At 39.4% G+C, this 19,175-nt stretch overlaps 2 protein-coding genes across 2 annotated transcripts in view; one reads left to right on the top strand and one right to left on the bottom strand.

Annotated features, from left to right (window-relative positions):
* Positions 1–1,470, bottom strand: part of tbrg1 (transforming growth factor beta regulator 1) — a 28,994-nt gene extending 27,524 nt beyond the window's left edge. The window contains 1 exon segment of the mRNA XM_061682205.1: positions 1,336–1,470. Within this exon segment, the coding sequence (XP_061538189.1) occupies positions 1,336–1,470 (135 nt within the window).
* A 10,350-nt stretch (positions 1,471–11,820) lies between these two features.
* On the top strand, positions 11,821–18,961 carry mmp13b (matrix metallopeptidase 13b). Its single transcript, XM_061681342.1, has 11 exons — positions 11,821–12,036; positions 12,102–12,212; positions 13,175–13,302; positions 13,376–13,524; positions 14,198–14,323; positions 14,402–14,557; positions 14,636–14,756; positions 15,846–15,979; positions 16,058–16,217; positions 18,016–18,119; positions 18,203–18,961. Exons 1-11 carry the CDS (start codon positions 11,941–11,943, stop codon positions 18,301–18,303), a joined length of 1,386 nt encoding a protein of 461 aa, XP_061537326.1. The 5' UTR covers positions 11,821–11,940; the 3' UTR covers positions 18,304–18,961.
* Positions 18,962–19,175: the final 214 nt, after the last annotated feature.

Raw genomic sequence — 19,175 nt, 5'->3', positions numbered from 1 at the left:
CACCTTGAACTTGTTGCCAGCCAATCATAGACTCTATAATATTGTACATTATAAAAACAGAAAAATGGCATAATTCAATAGAATGGAAAGAATTTAAAACAGTTTGTGCGTGCATGATATTTTAAATCTACAATCCAATTAATTGTGCTGCTCCTTCTGGTGTGCCCCAGGAGGAAGTATAATACAGTCATGCAGACACAAACGAAGAGGAATAGGACTTCTTCTACCGTAAGTGACTGAGTAAAATGTTGTAATATTAGTCATTTTTCATGAAGGACAAATAATAAATGCTTGTGAGTACAGTGGAACTATTTTTCTTTTTTAATCCCCCGTTAGTTACGGGAACTCACACTTATACACATTGTTTTTTTACCCAATCCCCCGCTTATTTGCTTTTTCTTTTCCAGGAAAAAAAATACAACATTTTTATGTTGCATGGCAGTTATAATGAATGTTAATTATTGCAATTCAGTGTTTAGGCATAGTCCGTCTGTCCCGCAAATAGCACATATCCACTGCATTGTCACATTATCTGTCTACATTTGTTGCTCCACTCCATTTGTGTTCAAATATCCATTGCTTCTAAAACTATGCTTTTTACCATCATGCTAAGGGGACTTTCCTAAGGCCAAAGCTATTTTGATTGTTTTAGATACACAAAGTGTAATTCTCTTTGTGTTTGTTTTGAAGTAAACTTTAACTGGGTGTGATATTAAACAGCTTGAAGCCTATTTTTTGATGAATTTTTCAATATTTGCCCAACTCCTACTTATTGTGTACTGAGTTGAATTCAGTTCACTGCCACCAAACAGCACTCATTTCTCTAGTTTGTACTCGCAAGTCAAAGCAAGAAATCGGCCAAATGACGACTCGTACCTTGAAAAATTCAAGTCTCAAAAAAGTCTTCAAAACATCTCATGGCACAACTGTATTCCAGTGGTGTAAAAAAAAAAAGTGTAGAACCATGGATTTGTCTTTTTTGCTTGGGGCTGCTCAAACATTATAAATTTCATCTTAATATGCTTAAAAATACAACAGTCTACAGGTAGTAATAGTACTAAGGGACCTTTAATCAAGCTACAATCATGCCTTTTTACAGATTTTCTTTTTTTTGGGGGGGGGGGGCAGCAGTGCATTAAAAGAAAAAATGGTTACGAATGTGCCAAAGTACATGAAAAAAAAATAATATTAGGGAGAACTGTATTTACATACCTCCTCTATGTCCCTTGATTTACAACTTAATTCACAAAAACACTGGTGTTGCATTGCCCAAAGAGATCCCATTTCAGGCTAAATCCCATGCACTCCTGTCACATGCATCTTTACTCCACTTACTGTGGCCGTTATCAAGTCAGTGTGTGCGGTAGGGAAAGCGGAGGCTGCTTCCTCCGGCACGGGTGTGGGTGCCGTGAGGCCCGGGGCGACCATGAGCGAAAGCAAGAGCCAGATGGAGAGCACCATGACGTTCATTGACGCACACAGAGATGCCACTTGTGCTTAATGAGGCTTTTAAACTCTTTTCTGACTGGGCCAGCCTCAGACGTTACTTGCAACAAGGGAGGAGTTGGCGGGGCAAAAAGCCAAGGAGAGCAAAAGCAGATTTGAATCATATCGATATCGCAGTACATCATATCAGTTTCTATAATGATACTGCTGTCAATATGAGAGTCGAATGTCAAGGGTTATAGCTGTCTGATGTAAGTACACACTTTATGACAGTATGAGCTAAATGACCAATAAAAACATGTCTATTACACTACATTGTGCGTGTGTCTATTTAAACAATACATGTGGAACATTGTGATAATTGCAAAATAAATCTGGTACTAAATCTGTCCAAACTTCAGAAACATGCATTTTAGGCTCATTGAAGATTCTAAATTGTCCATAGGTGTTAATGAGTATGAGAATACTTCTTTGTTTATATGTGCCCTGTGAAAAAAAAACAGTATAAATTGTCAAGTTAAATTCACAAAACGAAAGCAATCTTGTGTAAACCACAAATTATATTTTGGATTTATGAAAAAGCAGCAGTGAACAATTAAGTTTTCAGGCCGGATTTAATTACCAAGAGTTTGAGCAGATCTCAGGTGTTCAGGATGTTTGTTTCACAGTTGAGGGGCATATAAACCGAACGCTACTTCATTTTGTTGAGTTCTGGTTCTGGAACCACTCAGACCAAGCGTGAACCCAATGAGCTGAGGGGTTCTTGAAGTCTTATAGGCAATCAAAAGGTCTTCTATATAGTTCCTAGACCAGCTTTTTAAACCAAAATTAAGAGTTAAAAATCTATTCAGGAATCCAGTATAGAGATTTCAGTAACAGTGTAATGTTGTCCAGTTTCTGGGTACCAGTAAGAACTCAAGCACCAGCCTTCTGGAGCAGTTTTAGCTGTTGGATTGATTTTTTTTTCATTTTTAATTTTTTTTGTTCAGGCTCCAGGTCACCTGTGACCCTAATGGGGACAAGCGCTTGCTCAAAATGGATGGATTTATATTGTGAGTTAATCAAATATGATAAGTTTTGCATAAGAAGCAATTGTGTGGAGTGTACAAAAAATTGGTCCTTACCGTATTTTAATAGCATTATTAAACACTTTGACGCCAATCTTCAGCAACACATTGGCCTGGCTCAATCTCACGGATTCAGGAGGTTCTCTCAAAATAATCTCATCCAGAGTCCACTCTGAACCTTATCTGATGAGAGAGATGAAATTGTGGGGTGAGTTTTTCTCTTGGCAGACATGGGCGGTGCCATCATAACTTGAGTTCACAATTAAGGTTGATGGGTTATTGTGGACCTTCATAGGACCAAAAATATTCCTTTGCAGGGCAACTTGAGCCCTGGGCAACTTGAGCCCTGCAAAGGAATTCCTTTAGGAGGAATTTCTGTCATTCTGGTTTCCCGGTCGGCGCACTGCAGATGCAGTGTAACCATTTTGAGCGTAAAAGTAGTAGGTAGTTCAACTGAAATAAAACCCACAGTTTCTAAACTACAACACAAGCATGCCACATCTGTATAAAATGAGAAAAGGTCACTCGCTTGTCATTTCTTTAGGTACACGTGTTTGGTATCATTAATCAGACCCATAACAAAGACAATGTTAAATTTGGGTTGACACGCCTCATCTGTTGTCATTTAGAACACGTTGGCAACATCTGGAAAACTGTGGTCAAGCACTTTTCGTTAACCTCATCTTCACAATGTCAAAATAATTATATGCTGAATATTAAGTGTTTTGTACTGCTTTGTGAGTTGGACCTCGCCCAAAAAAACAAAAAGAAACCCACACATTTTGTGGTCATTGTGTCATCTTCGACACATGGATAAAAGGATTGCATATCTGGAAAATAATTATAGCTTTAATATGAAGTATAAGTCAATAGGGTGTGTTGCAAATGTTTTTTTTTTTTTCTTTCAAGTGAATTCTGGCAAGTTGTCAGAGGCAATTTAAAATCCCTATAAAATGAAAATAAATGTAAATTTGGCACACCACAGAGTTTACTTTGAGTGTTGTTAAAAACCTAATTCGATTTGAATGATTAAAAATAAAATTGCCAAGTATACAGTATACTAAAAAGAGGCTACAAAATCATGAAAAATCAAGTTGTCGTCTCCACTCTGGAGACGCTGTCGGCGTGTCTGCTGGATAGGCTGAAACCAAGCCCCGCTCAACCGTCAATTAAATACCACAGCGTTTAGAATCTTTCTTTTGTCTGCACACCTCGACATGTTTGACCTTTGGAAATAGGTCATAGGTCAAACATGGCAGGAATCACCAAGTCATCGCAGAGCTTCCCACGCTCCGCTGATGCGAATGAAGGCATGCAAGTTCAGATATAGTTTGGGGAGTGGGGACTCAGGAAAACGGAAATGGTGAAAAACAGTAACGCTGTTTCGCTGCAGTTCAGTACTACATGGCTGTCAGTATGAGCAACATTTTCAGCATCCATCCATCCATCCATTTTCTGAGCCGCTTCTTCTCACGAGGGTCGCGGGCGTGCTGGAGCCTATCCCAGCTGTCATCGGGCAGGAGGCGGGGTACACCCTGAACTGGTTGCCAGCCAATCGCTGGGCACATACAAACAAACAACCAGACGCACTCACAGTCACGCCTACGGGCAATTTAGAGTCTCCAATGAATGCATGTTTTTGGGATGTGGGAGGAAACCGGAGTGCCCGGAGAAAACCCACACAGGCACAGGGAGAACATGCAAACTCCACACAGGCGGGGCCGGGGATTGAACCCCGGTCCTCAGAACTGTGAGGTTGACGCTCTAGCCAGTCGGTCACCGTACCGCCTACATTTTCAGCAATTACTTTCAAACATGTGTATATAATGTATTTAGAAACAAATCTAGGAAATCACTTTACAGGGTCTTTACCAATACACAAAGTGTAAAAGAAAAAATCCAAAACTGGTGTCACAAATGATATATTTCAAATTCAAACTGCGGACTATACACGTTTTCCGCTTTTAAGTAATCTCCCTCGAGTCTTGTGGTTTCTTTTTTATTTATATATTTAAAAAATAAAATAATTTTCTTGTGTTGAAAAAAAAGAACAATTCCTGTAGAAATCCCACTCCACTGCCATTACATTTAAGGGCAAAATCTCGTAGTCTGTCGTTTGGTTTTGAAATATATCATTTTTCGATGCCAGTCCTGGAATTTCATGTCACTGCTGTGACTGGTAGTGGACTGGGTTAGGTGGTTGTTAAGTTTAATTTAATTTAAGTTAAACGGTATTGTTAATTTAATATTTGGCTTAGGTGAGTAATAATGCTTTAATAATATGGAATGTTGCTGTAGTGGTTGATGTCTTTCACACAATATAATGCAGTAATGTCAATAATAATCAACTCAGTGACAAAAAGCACAGATTGATAGTTTAATAATATTTTTCATGATTGAGCTCAAATGGAGCTCTCGTTAGGGCCAGAAGACTTCATTTTCTGTGTAGTTTCACCTTTGGATCTCTGCTGCCCTCTTGTGGTATTCTTTCAAATGGCTTTTGCATTTTGTTGTGAAGGGGCATTCTATTCAACATCTTCCTGCTATAGACAGGAAGCATGAGGTCACACTTCCTTCCAAGTCGCAATAATGCCAATGGGACCACTATTAAACAAATCCTAAACTAAAACTAAAACGTTACTTTTTTCCTTACTTTTGAAATCAAGTAATGAATCAAGTAACTAAGTTACTTTTAAACTCAAGTAATCAGCAAAGTAACTATGTTACATTTTCAAGGTAACTCTGGCAACACTGGTGAAGGGTCAGTGAACAAGAAGATATTACTTCAGGTAAATTGCTTGGAAGGTCGCTGGCACACAGGTCGTCGACAGGGAACTGTGAACAAGAGCATCACAAGGGCCTGCACCATCTTCACTGGACAATTATCGACAACATTCAATATATTTATCCTACTCACCCACAATCCACTGGAATCTTGTTTTCATTTGAAGTCAGAGGTAGTCAATCACTTCCGACCACCCAGAAGTAGGGTAAGTAGGAGTGTGGGGTACACCTTGGACTGGTTGCCAGCCAATCGCACGGCATGTATTGACAAACAATCATTCATACTCACATTCACACCTGTGGAGAATTTAGAGTCATCAATTAATCTCACATGCAAGTTTTTTTGAAATGTGCCTGTGTTAACAGTGCTCAGAAAATCCTAGTTTAAAGAGAAAATGTAAACTTTAAGCAGACTTGGCTTGATGGTAAGAAATTGATGATGGTGATCATGGGAGACATTCATCATGTTGTGCTCACAAAACTATTTAAAAAATGTTTGCAGTAGAGAGGCATCAACAATCAATAAGCCAAAGAATTAGTAGATTGTCATCATATTTTTACCCCTACTTTAAAAAGACTGTGCTTCCGAACTCAACATGAGTAATTATTGAAAACACAACATAAAATAGACCTTCACCAAGGCCAAAAACAATTACATTTTTGCGTTGATACATGAATCTTCTGTCATGTGCCCATGATCCTGCCTGGAAGCCGATGCAGCTGGGAGGGTTGACAATTGAGCCCAGTGGAGCGGACTCGACAGATGCGTCTCCGGGTTTGTTTGTACTGCAGTGACCAGTTGTCCCACCAGACCTACACGGGGTTCAAGCACCAACCCAGGTCAGCAGAAACCAAGCTGTCCCAAGTCATCTCTGAACTCCTCCACCAGTCTCCAGCTCGTTGAAGGAATTCTGTGACTACTCTGATGTTCAAGGCATACCCATTGAGACTCCTTGTGACTCTGAAAGTAAGAAAAGACTGGCACTACAAAGGGTCATCTCTCGAGGGACTTAGTATTAAAACCACTGATCAAACAGGGGACAAATGCCGGACTATTGCCAACTCACCACCATAGCCTTGTGCGTATGTTTCATCGTGTTCAGTATAGGTTTCCTCGCTCTTGGTCTAGTTTTCTGTTCCTGTCTTTTTGTTTGTTAATCTTGCTTAGACTAGCTTCTGTTGTTCCATTCTGTTTCTTTGCTCGTTCTTTCTAATCTTGTGGAGATTAGATTGTGTTCTTTGTTTGTAGTGTTGATCTTTTTTTTCTGCTTAACAAGTCTCGTTAGTGTTTTGCCATTGTTGAGCTCCTTTTCTTACTTATTCTGTTCAGCATCTGTTCCCAGTTGCGCTCCGTCCATCCACCGTGTGGATTTTTGGTTATATAAGGGTTCTTTCGGGTCGACACTTTTTGTTGTTGCCGTTTTATTTTTCTTCCCCGTAATTGTTGTTGTTCACCAGTTGGTGCTCCCTTGGTAAAATAAAGGTTTTGTGTTTACGCGCAATCTTGGTCGTGTGCTTTGGGGTCCTACTTTGATATTACGTACAACAACATTTTCTAAGCAAATCAGCTTCTTTGCGAAGATGCCAGAAAAAGCCTCACCTCATTGACTCGAACTAAAGATCTTACACGCATCTGTCTTACAGCATTGTTCTTATCTGACACAGCAGGACAGTGATGCATTTCGTCCTCCCACAAGCTCACTCCATGCTCGGGCGTTTTCAGGAGTTGAGGATGTCGAGGGGTTAAGTGAAGGACATATGGGAAACAGCATTTCATAGAGCAGCGATGTAGTCGTCACTGCTGCAGGAAAAAGCTGAGGCTCAGCAGAAATTTGAGGAGCGGGGATGGAGAAAAAGAACATTTCCAAAGTATGCAGGCAAGAAGTGACACACTATAAAAACAGAACTCAGGCTTTGCAGACCTCAGCAACCAATATGCAACAAATAAACTTTCAACTTGTAACATTACTGTACATGCAGTTCATTCTCTTCTATTCAAGATATGCAACGCACTGGTCAATATATGGTGATGTATCATATAGTATATCAAGTGTTTTTGTTCCTATTTATGAGGTTTTCACAAGGGGACATTTTTGTTGTTGTTGTCATTGTGTTATCATTTGAGAACATATATATGGACACAATTATATATATTGAAAACACTTAAATGAGATATCTGTAGTTGATATGGTTTGTTGAAAATGGATTATTGCTCTTGTTTTAAAATGAACTTGGGCCACTTGTAAGTTTGTCATAGTCTCATCTTTTAGCTGTTTACCTCTAAAGAGCCATGATGTCAAACAGCTGATGTTGAATGTCAAATGTTTTTGTGCTGAATCCTGAGAGTCTAAAAAAATCCAGTTTTGTGGTCAATGATTCATCTTATGGGGACATATTGACAAATTGACCATAGATTTGCAAAGCACTCAACAAGGCCTTTAATATGAAGTGAGTCAATGTGGTTTGAGCCAAATGAATTTTTGGCCTTGTTTTTATTCAACTTTGACATAAGCATTTTGTTGTTATTGATGTTGGGAGGAAATGGTCGTGTTTTACCTTGCTGTATGTAACTTTGACCCAAAACGTTTACACGCACACAAATTAAAAATGTTGGGGGGTTACATCCGAGGATGCTGCCGATCTTTGTCAAGTGCGGGCCTGTGAAGCGATTTGACACTTTTGGTTTTTTTTCGTGATTCAGGGCTATACAAATAAACTTGTCTTGATGATGGCAAAGAATTTATAGGTGGAAGATCAAGTGTTTTTGTGCTGATTTTTGCTGATTTAAGAGTTACAAGATATGGCCATCTTATGGGGAAATTTTTACAAAATTACTACATATTTAGAAAGCACTCCTTAAGACCATAAATATAAGGTATGAGTTGATATGGTTTGACATTTTCTGGAGTAAATTTTGAACTTAGGTGTCCATCAAGTTTGAATATTAAGATGAGGTGTTTCATGAATGTATGACATGTACTCATGAATGACCTTCCTACAAGGAAAATATTCTAATGTTACAGTTATGGACCCTCAGGTCTACAATCATGTTGTTACTGAATGTGCAAAAACAGCACAGGGCAGGAATGTCATTCATCCTTGCAGAAAAGAGGTCTCACACACACACACGCATACACACACAACATGTGTGTGTTTGTCAGGGACCGTTTTAAAACACCATCCAAATTCCCCCTGACTGTCAGCTTCCCCTCAATGAGTCACACGGTCCACACAGTGCCAAGCACTGCTCCAAATCATGAAGCCAAAGTGTGGATACAGCATTTGTTTACTGTGTGATATCACTGAGAGGATGCAGATTTTGCCATCCAATGTGAAATGTGATATTTCCAGACAAAATTCCAGAAGACAGTCGATCCAGATAAGTTTGATTCAAGTCATCGGAGCAATTTACTGAACATGCGCGTTGTCAGTGTGAACACAGATGTCTTTTCTTGTACTGTACATACAGTGGTACCTTGACTTGCAAGTTTAATATATTCCGTTGCTCGTACATCAAATCAACTTTCCCAATTGAGATGAATGGAAGGTGTTTTGAAAAATAGAACAGTACTTTGTAATACTGTGTAAAACATACAGTAATAACAATTAAAAATATATACATAAAGAGTGGCAGCCTCACAGTTCTGAGGACCGGGGTTCAATCCCCGGCCCCGCCTGTGTGGAGTTTGCACGTTCTCCCCGTGTTTGTGTGGGTTTTCTCCGGGCTTTTTCCTCCCACATCCCAAAAACATGCATGGTAGGTTAATTGACAACTCTAAATTGCCCGTAGGTGTGAATGTGAGTGCGAATGGTTGTTTGTTTATGTGTGCCCTGCGATTGGCTGGCAACCAGTTCAGGGCGTACCCCGCCTCCTGCCCGATGATAGCTCGGATACGCTCGAGCACTCCTGCGACCCTTGTGAGGAGAAGCGGCTCAGAAAATGGATGGATGGATATAAAGATTGAAACTATTTTCCCAATATTGATAAAAAATATATACTTTCACAGTTTTTTTGCCTTTTCACCAGGCTTTCCTCACTTTAAGCAGCTTCTCTATCTTTTCATGTCAATCAGAAGTTATTTGGCTCATATCTTGAAAAACCTGTAAGTCAGGTCACTCGTATCTCAAGGGACCACTATATATGAATACACCAGTCACAAAAAACTGTGTTTAACTGAAAATGGCATTTTGGTGCTTTCAACCAGAAAACCTCAAGTGGTAGTTTCTGAAAATCTGTTATTATTTTTGCTTAGATGCTAAAAACGGTCACCCTCTGTGAACATGCCTGTCTGGGTATGTGCAGACACGTCACAACCAAAACAAAATGTCAGTGCTGTTGTTGCATTTGTACTTAGAAAGCCTCTATCACAAAGTGTATATTTATTGCACCACGACTGTTTCTAACAGACTTGGGCTTCACTTAATTGTCATTCCCACCATAGAATAACCACTAACAAACCTATAAACCTTCAGCCATTTAATAAAAACGAATTACGACATGTAAAATAATGTATTGACGTGCATTTTATTTTAAGTGCAATCATATAAAGTTCAATGTCGCTCCAGGTCCATTAATAGCATCCCAACAGAATTCCTACGGCATATGCATAGTACATGTTGTAATGTAACAAATGTAACAAAGTACTGAGCATGAGTGTGAGGTTTCTTGACAAAGTGCCAAAACATATTATTCTGGCACTTATCAATCCATTTTCCGTAGTGCTTATCCTTATTAGGGTCACGGATGAGCTTGGACCCTGTCCTGCTTGCGGCGGGGCACATCCTGGACTGTTCGCCAGGGCAAATAGACAAATAACCATTCCCACTAGCATTCACACCTATGGACAATTTAGAGTTCAATGAACCTAGCATGCATGTTTTTGGAATGTGGGAAGAGGTTTGAGTACCCGGAAGATTGTTATTTTTACTTAGATTTACTTACATTTTCATCTAGAAAGTAGTACTAGTTCACGAGTGAACCTGATACACTTGACCTGTACAACGTCAATCGAACCTGATAGAAATTTTCCACGGGGACTTTTTGCCACCCTGTGGTTGTGTGTTTGTGTGTGTGTGAGTATGGGGGGAGAGGTAAAATAAGTAAATAAATAATTGTATATATATAACAATTAGTATATTTTTTATTATATTTTAATTCATTCATTATAAAGTACAGTAACAAAAAATCTTTTTAAAAATTAAAAAAAACGTTTACTGTTCATCTAAAATGAATATGGTACATACTTGTATTATTTACAATAAAATTATTTAATCCGATACATAGACTAAAAGAACAAATTATAATAAAAATGTATTAACCATTTTTTTAAATTAAATGAATTAATGCAAAAAATGTGAAATAACTCCTGATAATGTCAATTATGCCAGGCCATACTTTTCCCACCTGCGGTATTGGTGGTGGAGAGCAGTGTTTCTCAGTCTTTATTGAGCCCAGGCACCCATTTTAAATCACAAAAAACACCCAAAAAAAAAACCGGCACAAATTATTTATTAAATTATCTCTTCTCAATATACTAAAAAAATGTTCCCAGTGTAAAATCTGGTCCTGTTTAATTGAATACAAAGCTGATATACTCAAAGGAAGCCATGACTCAGTCTGTTGTATGGCTGGCAACAGGCGGTTAGGTTACACACGTTTATTGTACCTTCTGCCATAATGGAGGAGTCTCTAAATGTTCTGTCTGTCACTATACATCACAGGCATAGATAGATGAACAAATATATATTTGTCCATCCATCCATCCATCCATCCATTTTCTGAGCCGCTTCTCCTCACTAGGGTCGCGGGCGTGCTGGAGCTGCAGCTATCATCGGGCAGCCAATCGCAGGGCACATACAAACAAACAACCAGTCGCACTCACATTCACACCTACGGGCAATTTAGAGTCACCAATTCATGCATGTTTTTGGGATGTGGGAGGAAACCGGAGTGCCCGGAGAAAACCCACGCAGGCACGGGGAGAACATGCAAAGAATCCCCGGCCCCACACAGGCGGGGCCGGGGATTGAACCCCGGTCCTCAGAACTAACTGTGAGGCTGACGCTCTAACCAGTGGGTCACCGTGCCGCCAGATATATATATGTAATCAATAAATAATAATTAACTGACAAATAAGTGGAACTGTAAATTTACCTGTGACACACTGATGATTGGGAATAGCTGGTGTAGAGGTGTGTATGCAGTAGATGTGGTAATAAAAATGATGATCCTTTTTGTGACGACGCTTCTGGCTAAACTGCAGCTGTCTGATTGACTAATACACTAATCACCAAATCATTTCCATCAGTACTTTTAAAAAAATTATTGTAAACTAATCAAGACAAATGTGTTTATTTGTTAGGCTCCCACGTATCACTTATGGCCCACCATTAAATGCAACATCGGCATGTTTTTTGCCACACTGACATTTGCAGTGTGTGTTTTGGTACACTCATTGAGTCAGCCCGGCGCAGTTCAGAAGCATGCGCTCGGACAAACACGAGCGCATTCTCATCACTCAGGAGGAAGTGGCTAGGTGCTTTTACATGAATCACTTGGATCCTTAAGGGAAAAAAAGAGGAGGTAAAGCATTATAAATACCCCTTACAGAGGCATAGTGTCAATGACTGCAAGATAGCCACCATGTTATTTTGGCTGCTGCTGCTGCCGTTGGGCGCTCATTCCTCTCTGGCCGGGCCACTGCTCGCCAAGGAAAAAGACAACCGGCTGCTAGCTGAGGTAAGACTCGAGGGTGTTCGAGCGACCTTTCATCAATTCATTCATGACGTCTTTGTCATGCGCAGAAGTACCTTCGGCGCTTTTATGACCTTCCGGTAGGGCTCCAAGGTCAGAAGAGGACAGCAGGAGACTTTAACGCCAAGCTCAAGGAAATGCAGAGGTTCTTCAACCTCGAGGTGAGTAACTGAGTCAATATCAGCATAAGGTGCCTTTGAGACTTTCCCTGCTGACAGGGTGGACGATAACAGGGTGAACATTTTTGGCGAGCATTTTATGAGCACGTGGTGGACCTTCACTAAACTTAACATGATACAGTTTACAAGCTCGCTGTGTACTGTTCAACAAATCTATTTCACATTAATGAAAGGTTTTTAATATCAGTTTACATGGAGCCTCGTATTGTGATTAGAAACCTAAACTGAATGAAAATGCTCCGTGAATCAGAATGGGCATGTTCTGTCTTGATGTAAATGCGCGGTAACGTCATGGTTTACGTTGTGGTGTTTTTTTGTTGTTGTTTTTGTTGGGAACTTGCCAAAAATCACGTGCATGCAATAAAGAACAAAACTATAAAATGAAGGAAACACATTGTAAGAGACTTATCATTATACTGTGTGCAAATGTTTGGCTACTTAAAATAAGATCTGAGTTTCATTATTATGCTACAGTTTTTTTGTTTTTTTGTTAACTGAGTGACTCCGATGAAGAAAGAAATGGTACTTTATAGTGATGATGACCCAACTAGTGGAAATATTTGTACAATGAAACTTGCAAAGTTCAAAAACAGAATTAATGTAATGTGGAATAATTTGTTCCTGAGCCAAACCGTCACCATCATAACACATCAACAGTGCAAGTAATGTAAAAATGTTTAATTGTCATGCAAAAAAATTACCACTGTGTAATACAACTAGAATAGAGTAAAACGACTCACACCTTGACGAATCCTGACAGACACTTAATGGAGAGGGAACAGGAAGGTTGTGATTGACTCGCAACCACTCTAGGGTGTAGTCGGCCCAAAGTCAGCTGGATTAGCTTCAGCTCACCTGTGATCGTGAACAGCAACAGCGCTATAGGAAATGGATGGATCGCTTTATTGAAGCCATGTTTTTGTGTCTTTTTGCCACCTGTGCAGGTGACAGGCAGTCTGGATGACAGCACCTTAGACGTGATGACTCAGGCAAGATGTGGCGTGCCGGACATTGGGGAATACAACCACTTCCCTCTGCACCTCAAATGGAAAAATAACATTGTGACCTTTAGGTACGCTTGCACAGATTTAAATGTGAGTCAAAATTCTTTTGAGGATCCAACATTCATTTTATATCGGTTTCAGGATTCTAAATTACACTCCCGATCTGAGGAAGTCCGATGTGGACCGAGCCATCCGCAAGGCGCTCAATGTGTGGTCTGACGTGACGCCGCTGACCTTTAAGAAGCTGTACTACGGCATTGCTGACATTATGATCAGCTTTGGGAGGAAAGGTACTCACAAATAATTCATGCATTCGTCCTAATTTACGAGTAAGAAACAGATTAATAGATAATTACACGCTCAATGGCTGTCCATCAAAATACAATATAAGTAGTGCTGTTATTTTATTTTGTTTATGCTCTTGTAGTGTGTGTTATACCCATGTTAACCAACACCAACGCCGCACACTTAACGATATCTCCACCGACAATCATGAGTCTCCTCCCCCAAACGAGATCTCTGTCGTAGTACCAAGACGTAAGATAAAAGCGACCCGGCTTATGAGATTTTTGAGATACAAACTGTCGTTCAGCAATACAATACTCACAGGCATATGTTCTTAACTCTGAGTAAAACAATTAATATTACTGCAGATTACTGAGTCACTTATAGTAGTTGTGAAACTCTTCTTCGTTTGTGTCTGTATGACTGTATTATACTGCCCCCGGTGGCCAATTCAGCCACATTAGAAGGAGCTGCAATGAATGAATCAGGATGCACAAACTGTTTATTGCTTTGCATTCTGTTTAACTATGTTATTACTGTATAATGATTTGAGCTAAAAAAAATTTTGGAGGGCGGGCGTGTGTGTGTGCGTGAGGGGGGGGTGGCAATTACAATGAATCACTGTATTCTAGAACTGATGTTGGTCATTCTAAGTATAACTGCACTTCTGCCACACAGAACATGGTGACCACAACCCTTTTGACGGTCCTAACGGACTGCTGGCTCATGCTTACCCGCCGGGCCAAGGCATCGGAGGAGACACTCACTTCGACGAGGACGAGCACTGGAGCAAAGATTCATCAGGTCATTCATTGACTTGAAAGTATTGGTGAAATTTCATGAAAGAAAAATATGACTAATGTATGAATGTCCTCCTCACAGCTTACAACCTGTTCATCGTAGCTGCACATGAGTTGGGACACGCCCTCGGTATGTCGCACTCCACTGACTCGGGTGCCCTCATGTACCCCATCTACTCGTACGCTACGGGGTACCCGCTCGCTGAGGATGACGTTAAAGGCATCCAAGCCCTCTATGGTGATGACTACATCAACGCGCACGCGGCAAACCCACGCTTTGTGCCTTTTTTAAACATTTGATTTCTTCAAAACGCAGGTCCCAACCCAGATCACAAGAAAGTCAAGCCAAAGCCGGACGCCCCCCAAAAATGTGACCCCACTTTGAGTTTTGATGCTGCTACAGAGCTCCGAGGGGAAACCATGATCTTCAAAGACAAGTGAGTCCAACCTACTGCATATAATATACTTCATACACCCAGGGCGTTTTTTAAAATGTATTTTAAAAACAAAAACATAAATATCCATCCATTTTCTACACAACTTATCCTCATAGGGTCACGGGTATGCTGGAGCCTATCCCAGCTATCTTCGGGCAGGAGGCGGGATACACCCTGAACTGGTCGCCAGCCAATCGCAGGGCACATATAAACAAATAACCATTCACACTCACATTCATACCTACGGACAATGTAGAATCTTCAATTAACCTACCATGCATGTATTTGGGATGTGGGACGAAACCGGAGTACCTGGAGAAAACCCACGCAGGCATGGGGAAAACATGCAAACTCCACACAGGCGAGGCCGGATTTCAACCGAGCCTCGCAGAACTGTGACGCGGATGTGCTAACCAGTCATCCACCGTGCCGCCGGCACATAAATATAATATCCATCCATCCATTTTCTGAGCCGCTTCTCCTCACTAGGGTCGCGGGCGTGCTGGAGCCTATCCCAGCTGTCATCGGGCAGGAAGGAGGCGGGGTACACCCTGAACTGGTTGCCAGCCAATCGCAGGGCACATACAAACAAACAACCATTTGCACTCACATGCAAACTTACGGGCAATTTAGAGTCTCCAATTCATGCATGTTTTTGGGATGTGGGAAGAAACCGGAGTGCCTGGAGAAAACCCACGCAGTCACGGGGAGAACACACAGGCGGGGCCGGGGATTGAACCCGGGTCCTCAGAACTGTGAGGCTGATGCTCTAACAAATACATTTACTTCAAATACTATTTTTAAAAATATATATTATATTATATAAAATAAAATAATTAAAATATACAATAAATACAGTATAACTGTTGCTTAATGCCTCCACCCCAGATGCACTAAATAATAATAATGATAGTTAAGAAATCAATAACAACTACTAAATAAATAAAATAACAATGTATCAATGTAATATAAAACAAATACATATAATTCAAAATAAGAACTAAAATATACTGTAAAAATACATACAAATCTAAATATAAAATGAGCATAACGTAGTGCAAAATGATCGCTGATTGTTTCATGTTGCAGATTCTACTGGCGCCTCCACCCTCAGATGCACGAACCCGAGCTAACACTGATCAAGTCCACTTGGCCGTCCATCCCCAACAAGGTGGACGCAGCCTATGAGAACCCAGAGAAGGACCAGGTCATCATTTTTAGTGGTGAGTTAACATTTGTAATGCATTATGATGTTTAATATACATACCTATGAAGCAAAACCTTGCTTTGGTGTTTGGCAGGTATCCGCATGTGGGCCTTGAATGGATACAACCTTGTGGATGGTTATCCAAAATACATACACAAACTGGGACTTCCTAGGAGTGTGAGGAAAGTGGATGCAGCTGTTTACATCAAAGACACAGGGAAAACTCTCCTCTTTCATGAGGAGGAGTACTGGAGGTACTGTATGTGACAGTGACTGTACGTTCGTTGTAGCCAGCAAGTGAAAACCAACCGCTTACTGTAAGTAGGCAGCATATCAGGAGACTAACATTACAGTGTTCCCTTTTTTTCTGTACTGAAGACATATTAGAATGGGAAAAGAATTGGTAAACCCCGCTTTATTGAATCCCTACGCTATATTAAATTTACAAATTTCGATGTAAATGTCTGGGAAAAGCCTGCTCCTTTGACTTGTTATTCTGTATTAACATATAACATTACCATGAACACATTTTGGGAAACTCTTCTACATCATTACTCTGTATTAAACATAAATACTGGAATAGAAAGGTTTTGGGAAATCGTGCTCAATTGAATCCCTGCTCTGTATTAGATATAAATAACAGAATGGAAATTGTTTGGAAAACGATGCTACCTTGAATGGCTACTCTGTATTCAATATAAATATTAGAAATGTAAAAAAACACCCTCTGCAATAGCAGTGAATCACTACCCATCCTACCCATTATGCAGAGTTGCCACTGGTTGTACTGTAAATTGTACATGTATCAGCAGCTATTTTGCATTTGCTTCAAATGAACTATTTTATATTTAATACAGATTATTGGTTAAAACTCACTTTTTGGCGTCTATCCTTCTCACCTACTTGCTGTTTTTGTGCTCAGGCCCAAAAAAATGTATTGCTTTGGCACCATCTTGTGGCATCTTGGTGCCAAGGAGTTATGTTGAAGTGAGGGGAGGAGCTTCATTTCGACAGGCCATCGCCGTGTCTAATAGGACAGTAGTGATTAGCGGCACATCTTATGGCATCTATTTGTTAGAAATTAGTTACTGGCTATTTGCTGCGAATAGTGGGGGAACACTACTGTATATGTATGTATGAAGTAGCAATTTCACATTTGGTCAAGTGCTGCGTAATGCATTGTGTAACTAATACAAAGTCGTAATTCAGTTGCAGTATTACTGTGTATATGTATAGAGTGGTGCCTTAAGATATGAGTGACCCAATTTAAAGAGATTTTCGGGATACAGTACAAGCTATCGTTTGGTCAACTTAATGCTAACAGATAATAGGAAGTGCCATTGCCTGGCTTACAAATAGCAGTTATATGGCGGAGTGTAATGCTTTAAGCCACGGGTACTTGAAAACAACAGTGCAGCAACACATGTAGACAGACAATATACCAATACTCACAGATATTTATTCTTTATCCTCTGCAAAAAACGACAAATATTACTGTAGCTTACTGAGGCATTTAGAGTAGTTGTGAAACTCTTCTTTGGTTGTGTCTGCATAACTATATTTTACCAGTGGCCAAGTTGTGCACACCAGAAGTTGCCACAATGAATACATAATGTTATTTCTATGTTTTCCAAAGTACAATATTATAGTGCTAATTTCCTTATTAAAAGCACATTACATATGATTTGGTTGTTTTTTTTTTTTTTTTTTTTTTTTTTTTGTAATGATTTAATCACATTCCCATTCATTTTAGTGAGGAAAAATAGTGAGGTCTTGTACCTCAAGGCACCACTGTATGTGTAAATATGGAATAGCAATTTCGAATTTGGGTCAAGTTGGGCATAATGTACAGTATTTGTGTTTAATACAGAGTTGTAATTCAGTTGCAGTATTACTATGTACTGTATATACAGGACAGGAAATACCGTCTGCTACCACTGTGATTTCATTTTTATTTTTAAAACTCATGTGTCTAGTCTGGGTGAGTCGTTCCTCACAATTCTGTCCTTGTGGTCTTGTGCCTTTTTTTTTCTTGCTTTTTTAAACTCCCAGTTATGATGAAGCAAAAGGAACCATGGACAGTGGCTACCCCCGTTCAATAGAGACGGATTTTCCCGGAATGGACGACGAGGTCGATGCTGCAGTTTATCACTATGGTACTGACTTACTTTTTTATGTCACTCAACTTCAATCTGAAGTGAACCTGCTAAGTAGTATTTTTTTTGCATTTGTTTTTCAGGATTCTTGTATTTCTTCCACGAGCACAAGCAGTATGAGTACAGTTACACGTCAAGGAAGGTCATCCGCATCCTGAGAAGCAACTTTATTCTTGGCTGCTGAGGTTGCAGACATCGCTTGAAATACATACATAGTAAAATGGAAATCCATAAGAATTATGTAGGAGCAAAATGAAAATGTTTATTTAGAACAGTGCTGGACACAGACACCTAGAGAACTCTCATCCTTGTGAGCAGCGATACTATTTATATTCATCTTCTGGTTTATTGTTTGTTCTGTTTTACTACAAGTTTTCCTGGTTGACTCAGTATTTATAGATAGATGATAATTTTATAGTTCAAAAAGGTATGGACACTATGATGTTTGAAAAATTTGTAGTTTGAATGTTTTTTTTTTTTTTTTTTTATGTATTACAAAAAGATGGGAAAGGAAAAAGAAACTGGATTGATAGCTTTCAAGAAGCTCAATTTCTAGTACCGTACTTGTCGTTTGATTTTAGTGCTATTTATTGACTGATGTTAAATAAAATTGTTCAATGAATTTGCTTTGAAATTGAACATTACTGATGAACACCCTTTTTTTTTGTTCTATTTTTTGGTATTTTAAAACAAAGTAAAAGTAAAAGCAAAGTTCAGTTTAATGTTAATATATATATATAAAGTTATAGACATTATATTTTTTGTATTTGTCAATCTACTGGTGTACACAACATCTCGTCTTGTCAAATATTTGTTCAAATTATAAAGGTTCTGCAAGTTGCAACAAACTGAGTGTATCTGTATTAAAACTAACAAATAATATTAGCCATTATTCTTGATTATTCTATATATTCTATAGTTATTCTATAGTACATTAATTATCCATCTATCCATCCATTTTCTGAGCCGCTTCTCCTCACGAGGGTCGCGGGCAGTACATTAATTAATTTACCTAAATTATATAAAAGTAAAGAATTACGTTTTGTTGATTGACTC

Source organism: Phycodurus eques, chromosome 7 (genome assembly GCF_024500275.1).
Source record: "Phycodurus eques isolate BA_2022a chromosome 7, UOR_Pequ_1.1, whole genome shotgun sequence".
NCBI classification, from domain to species: Eukaryota; Metazoa; Chordata; class Actinopteri; order Syngnathiformes; family Syngnathidae; genus Phycodurus; species Phycodurus eques.
This window is presented reverse-complemented; position numbering and strand designations above follow the sequence as displayed.

Excerpts from the sequence above, each read along its gene's own strand:
- mmp13b (XM_061681342.1), top strand. The coding sequence starts at position 11,941 with ATGTTATTTTGGCTGCTGCTGCTGCCGTTGGGCGCTCATTCCTCTCTG. Across the intron at positions 12,213-13,174 it reads AGAGGTTCTTCAACCTCGAG|GTGACAGGCAGTCTGGATGA; the intron begins GTGAGTAACTGA and ends CCACCTGTGCAG. Across the intron at positions 15,980-16,057 it reads CCAGGTCATCATTTTTAGTG|GTATCCGCATGTGGGCCTTG; the intron begins GTGAGTTAACAT and ends GGTGTTTGGCAG.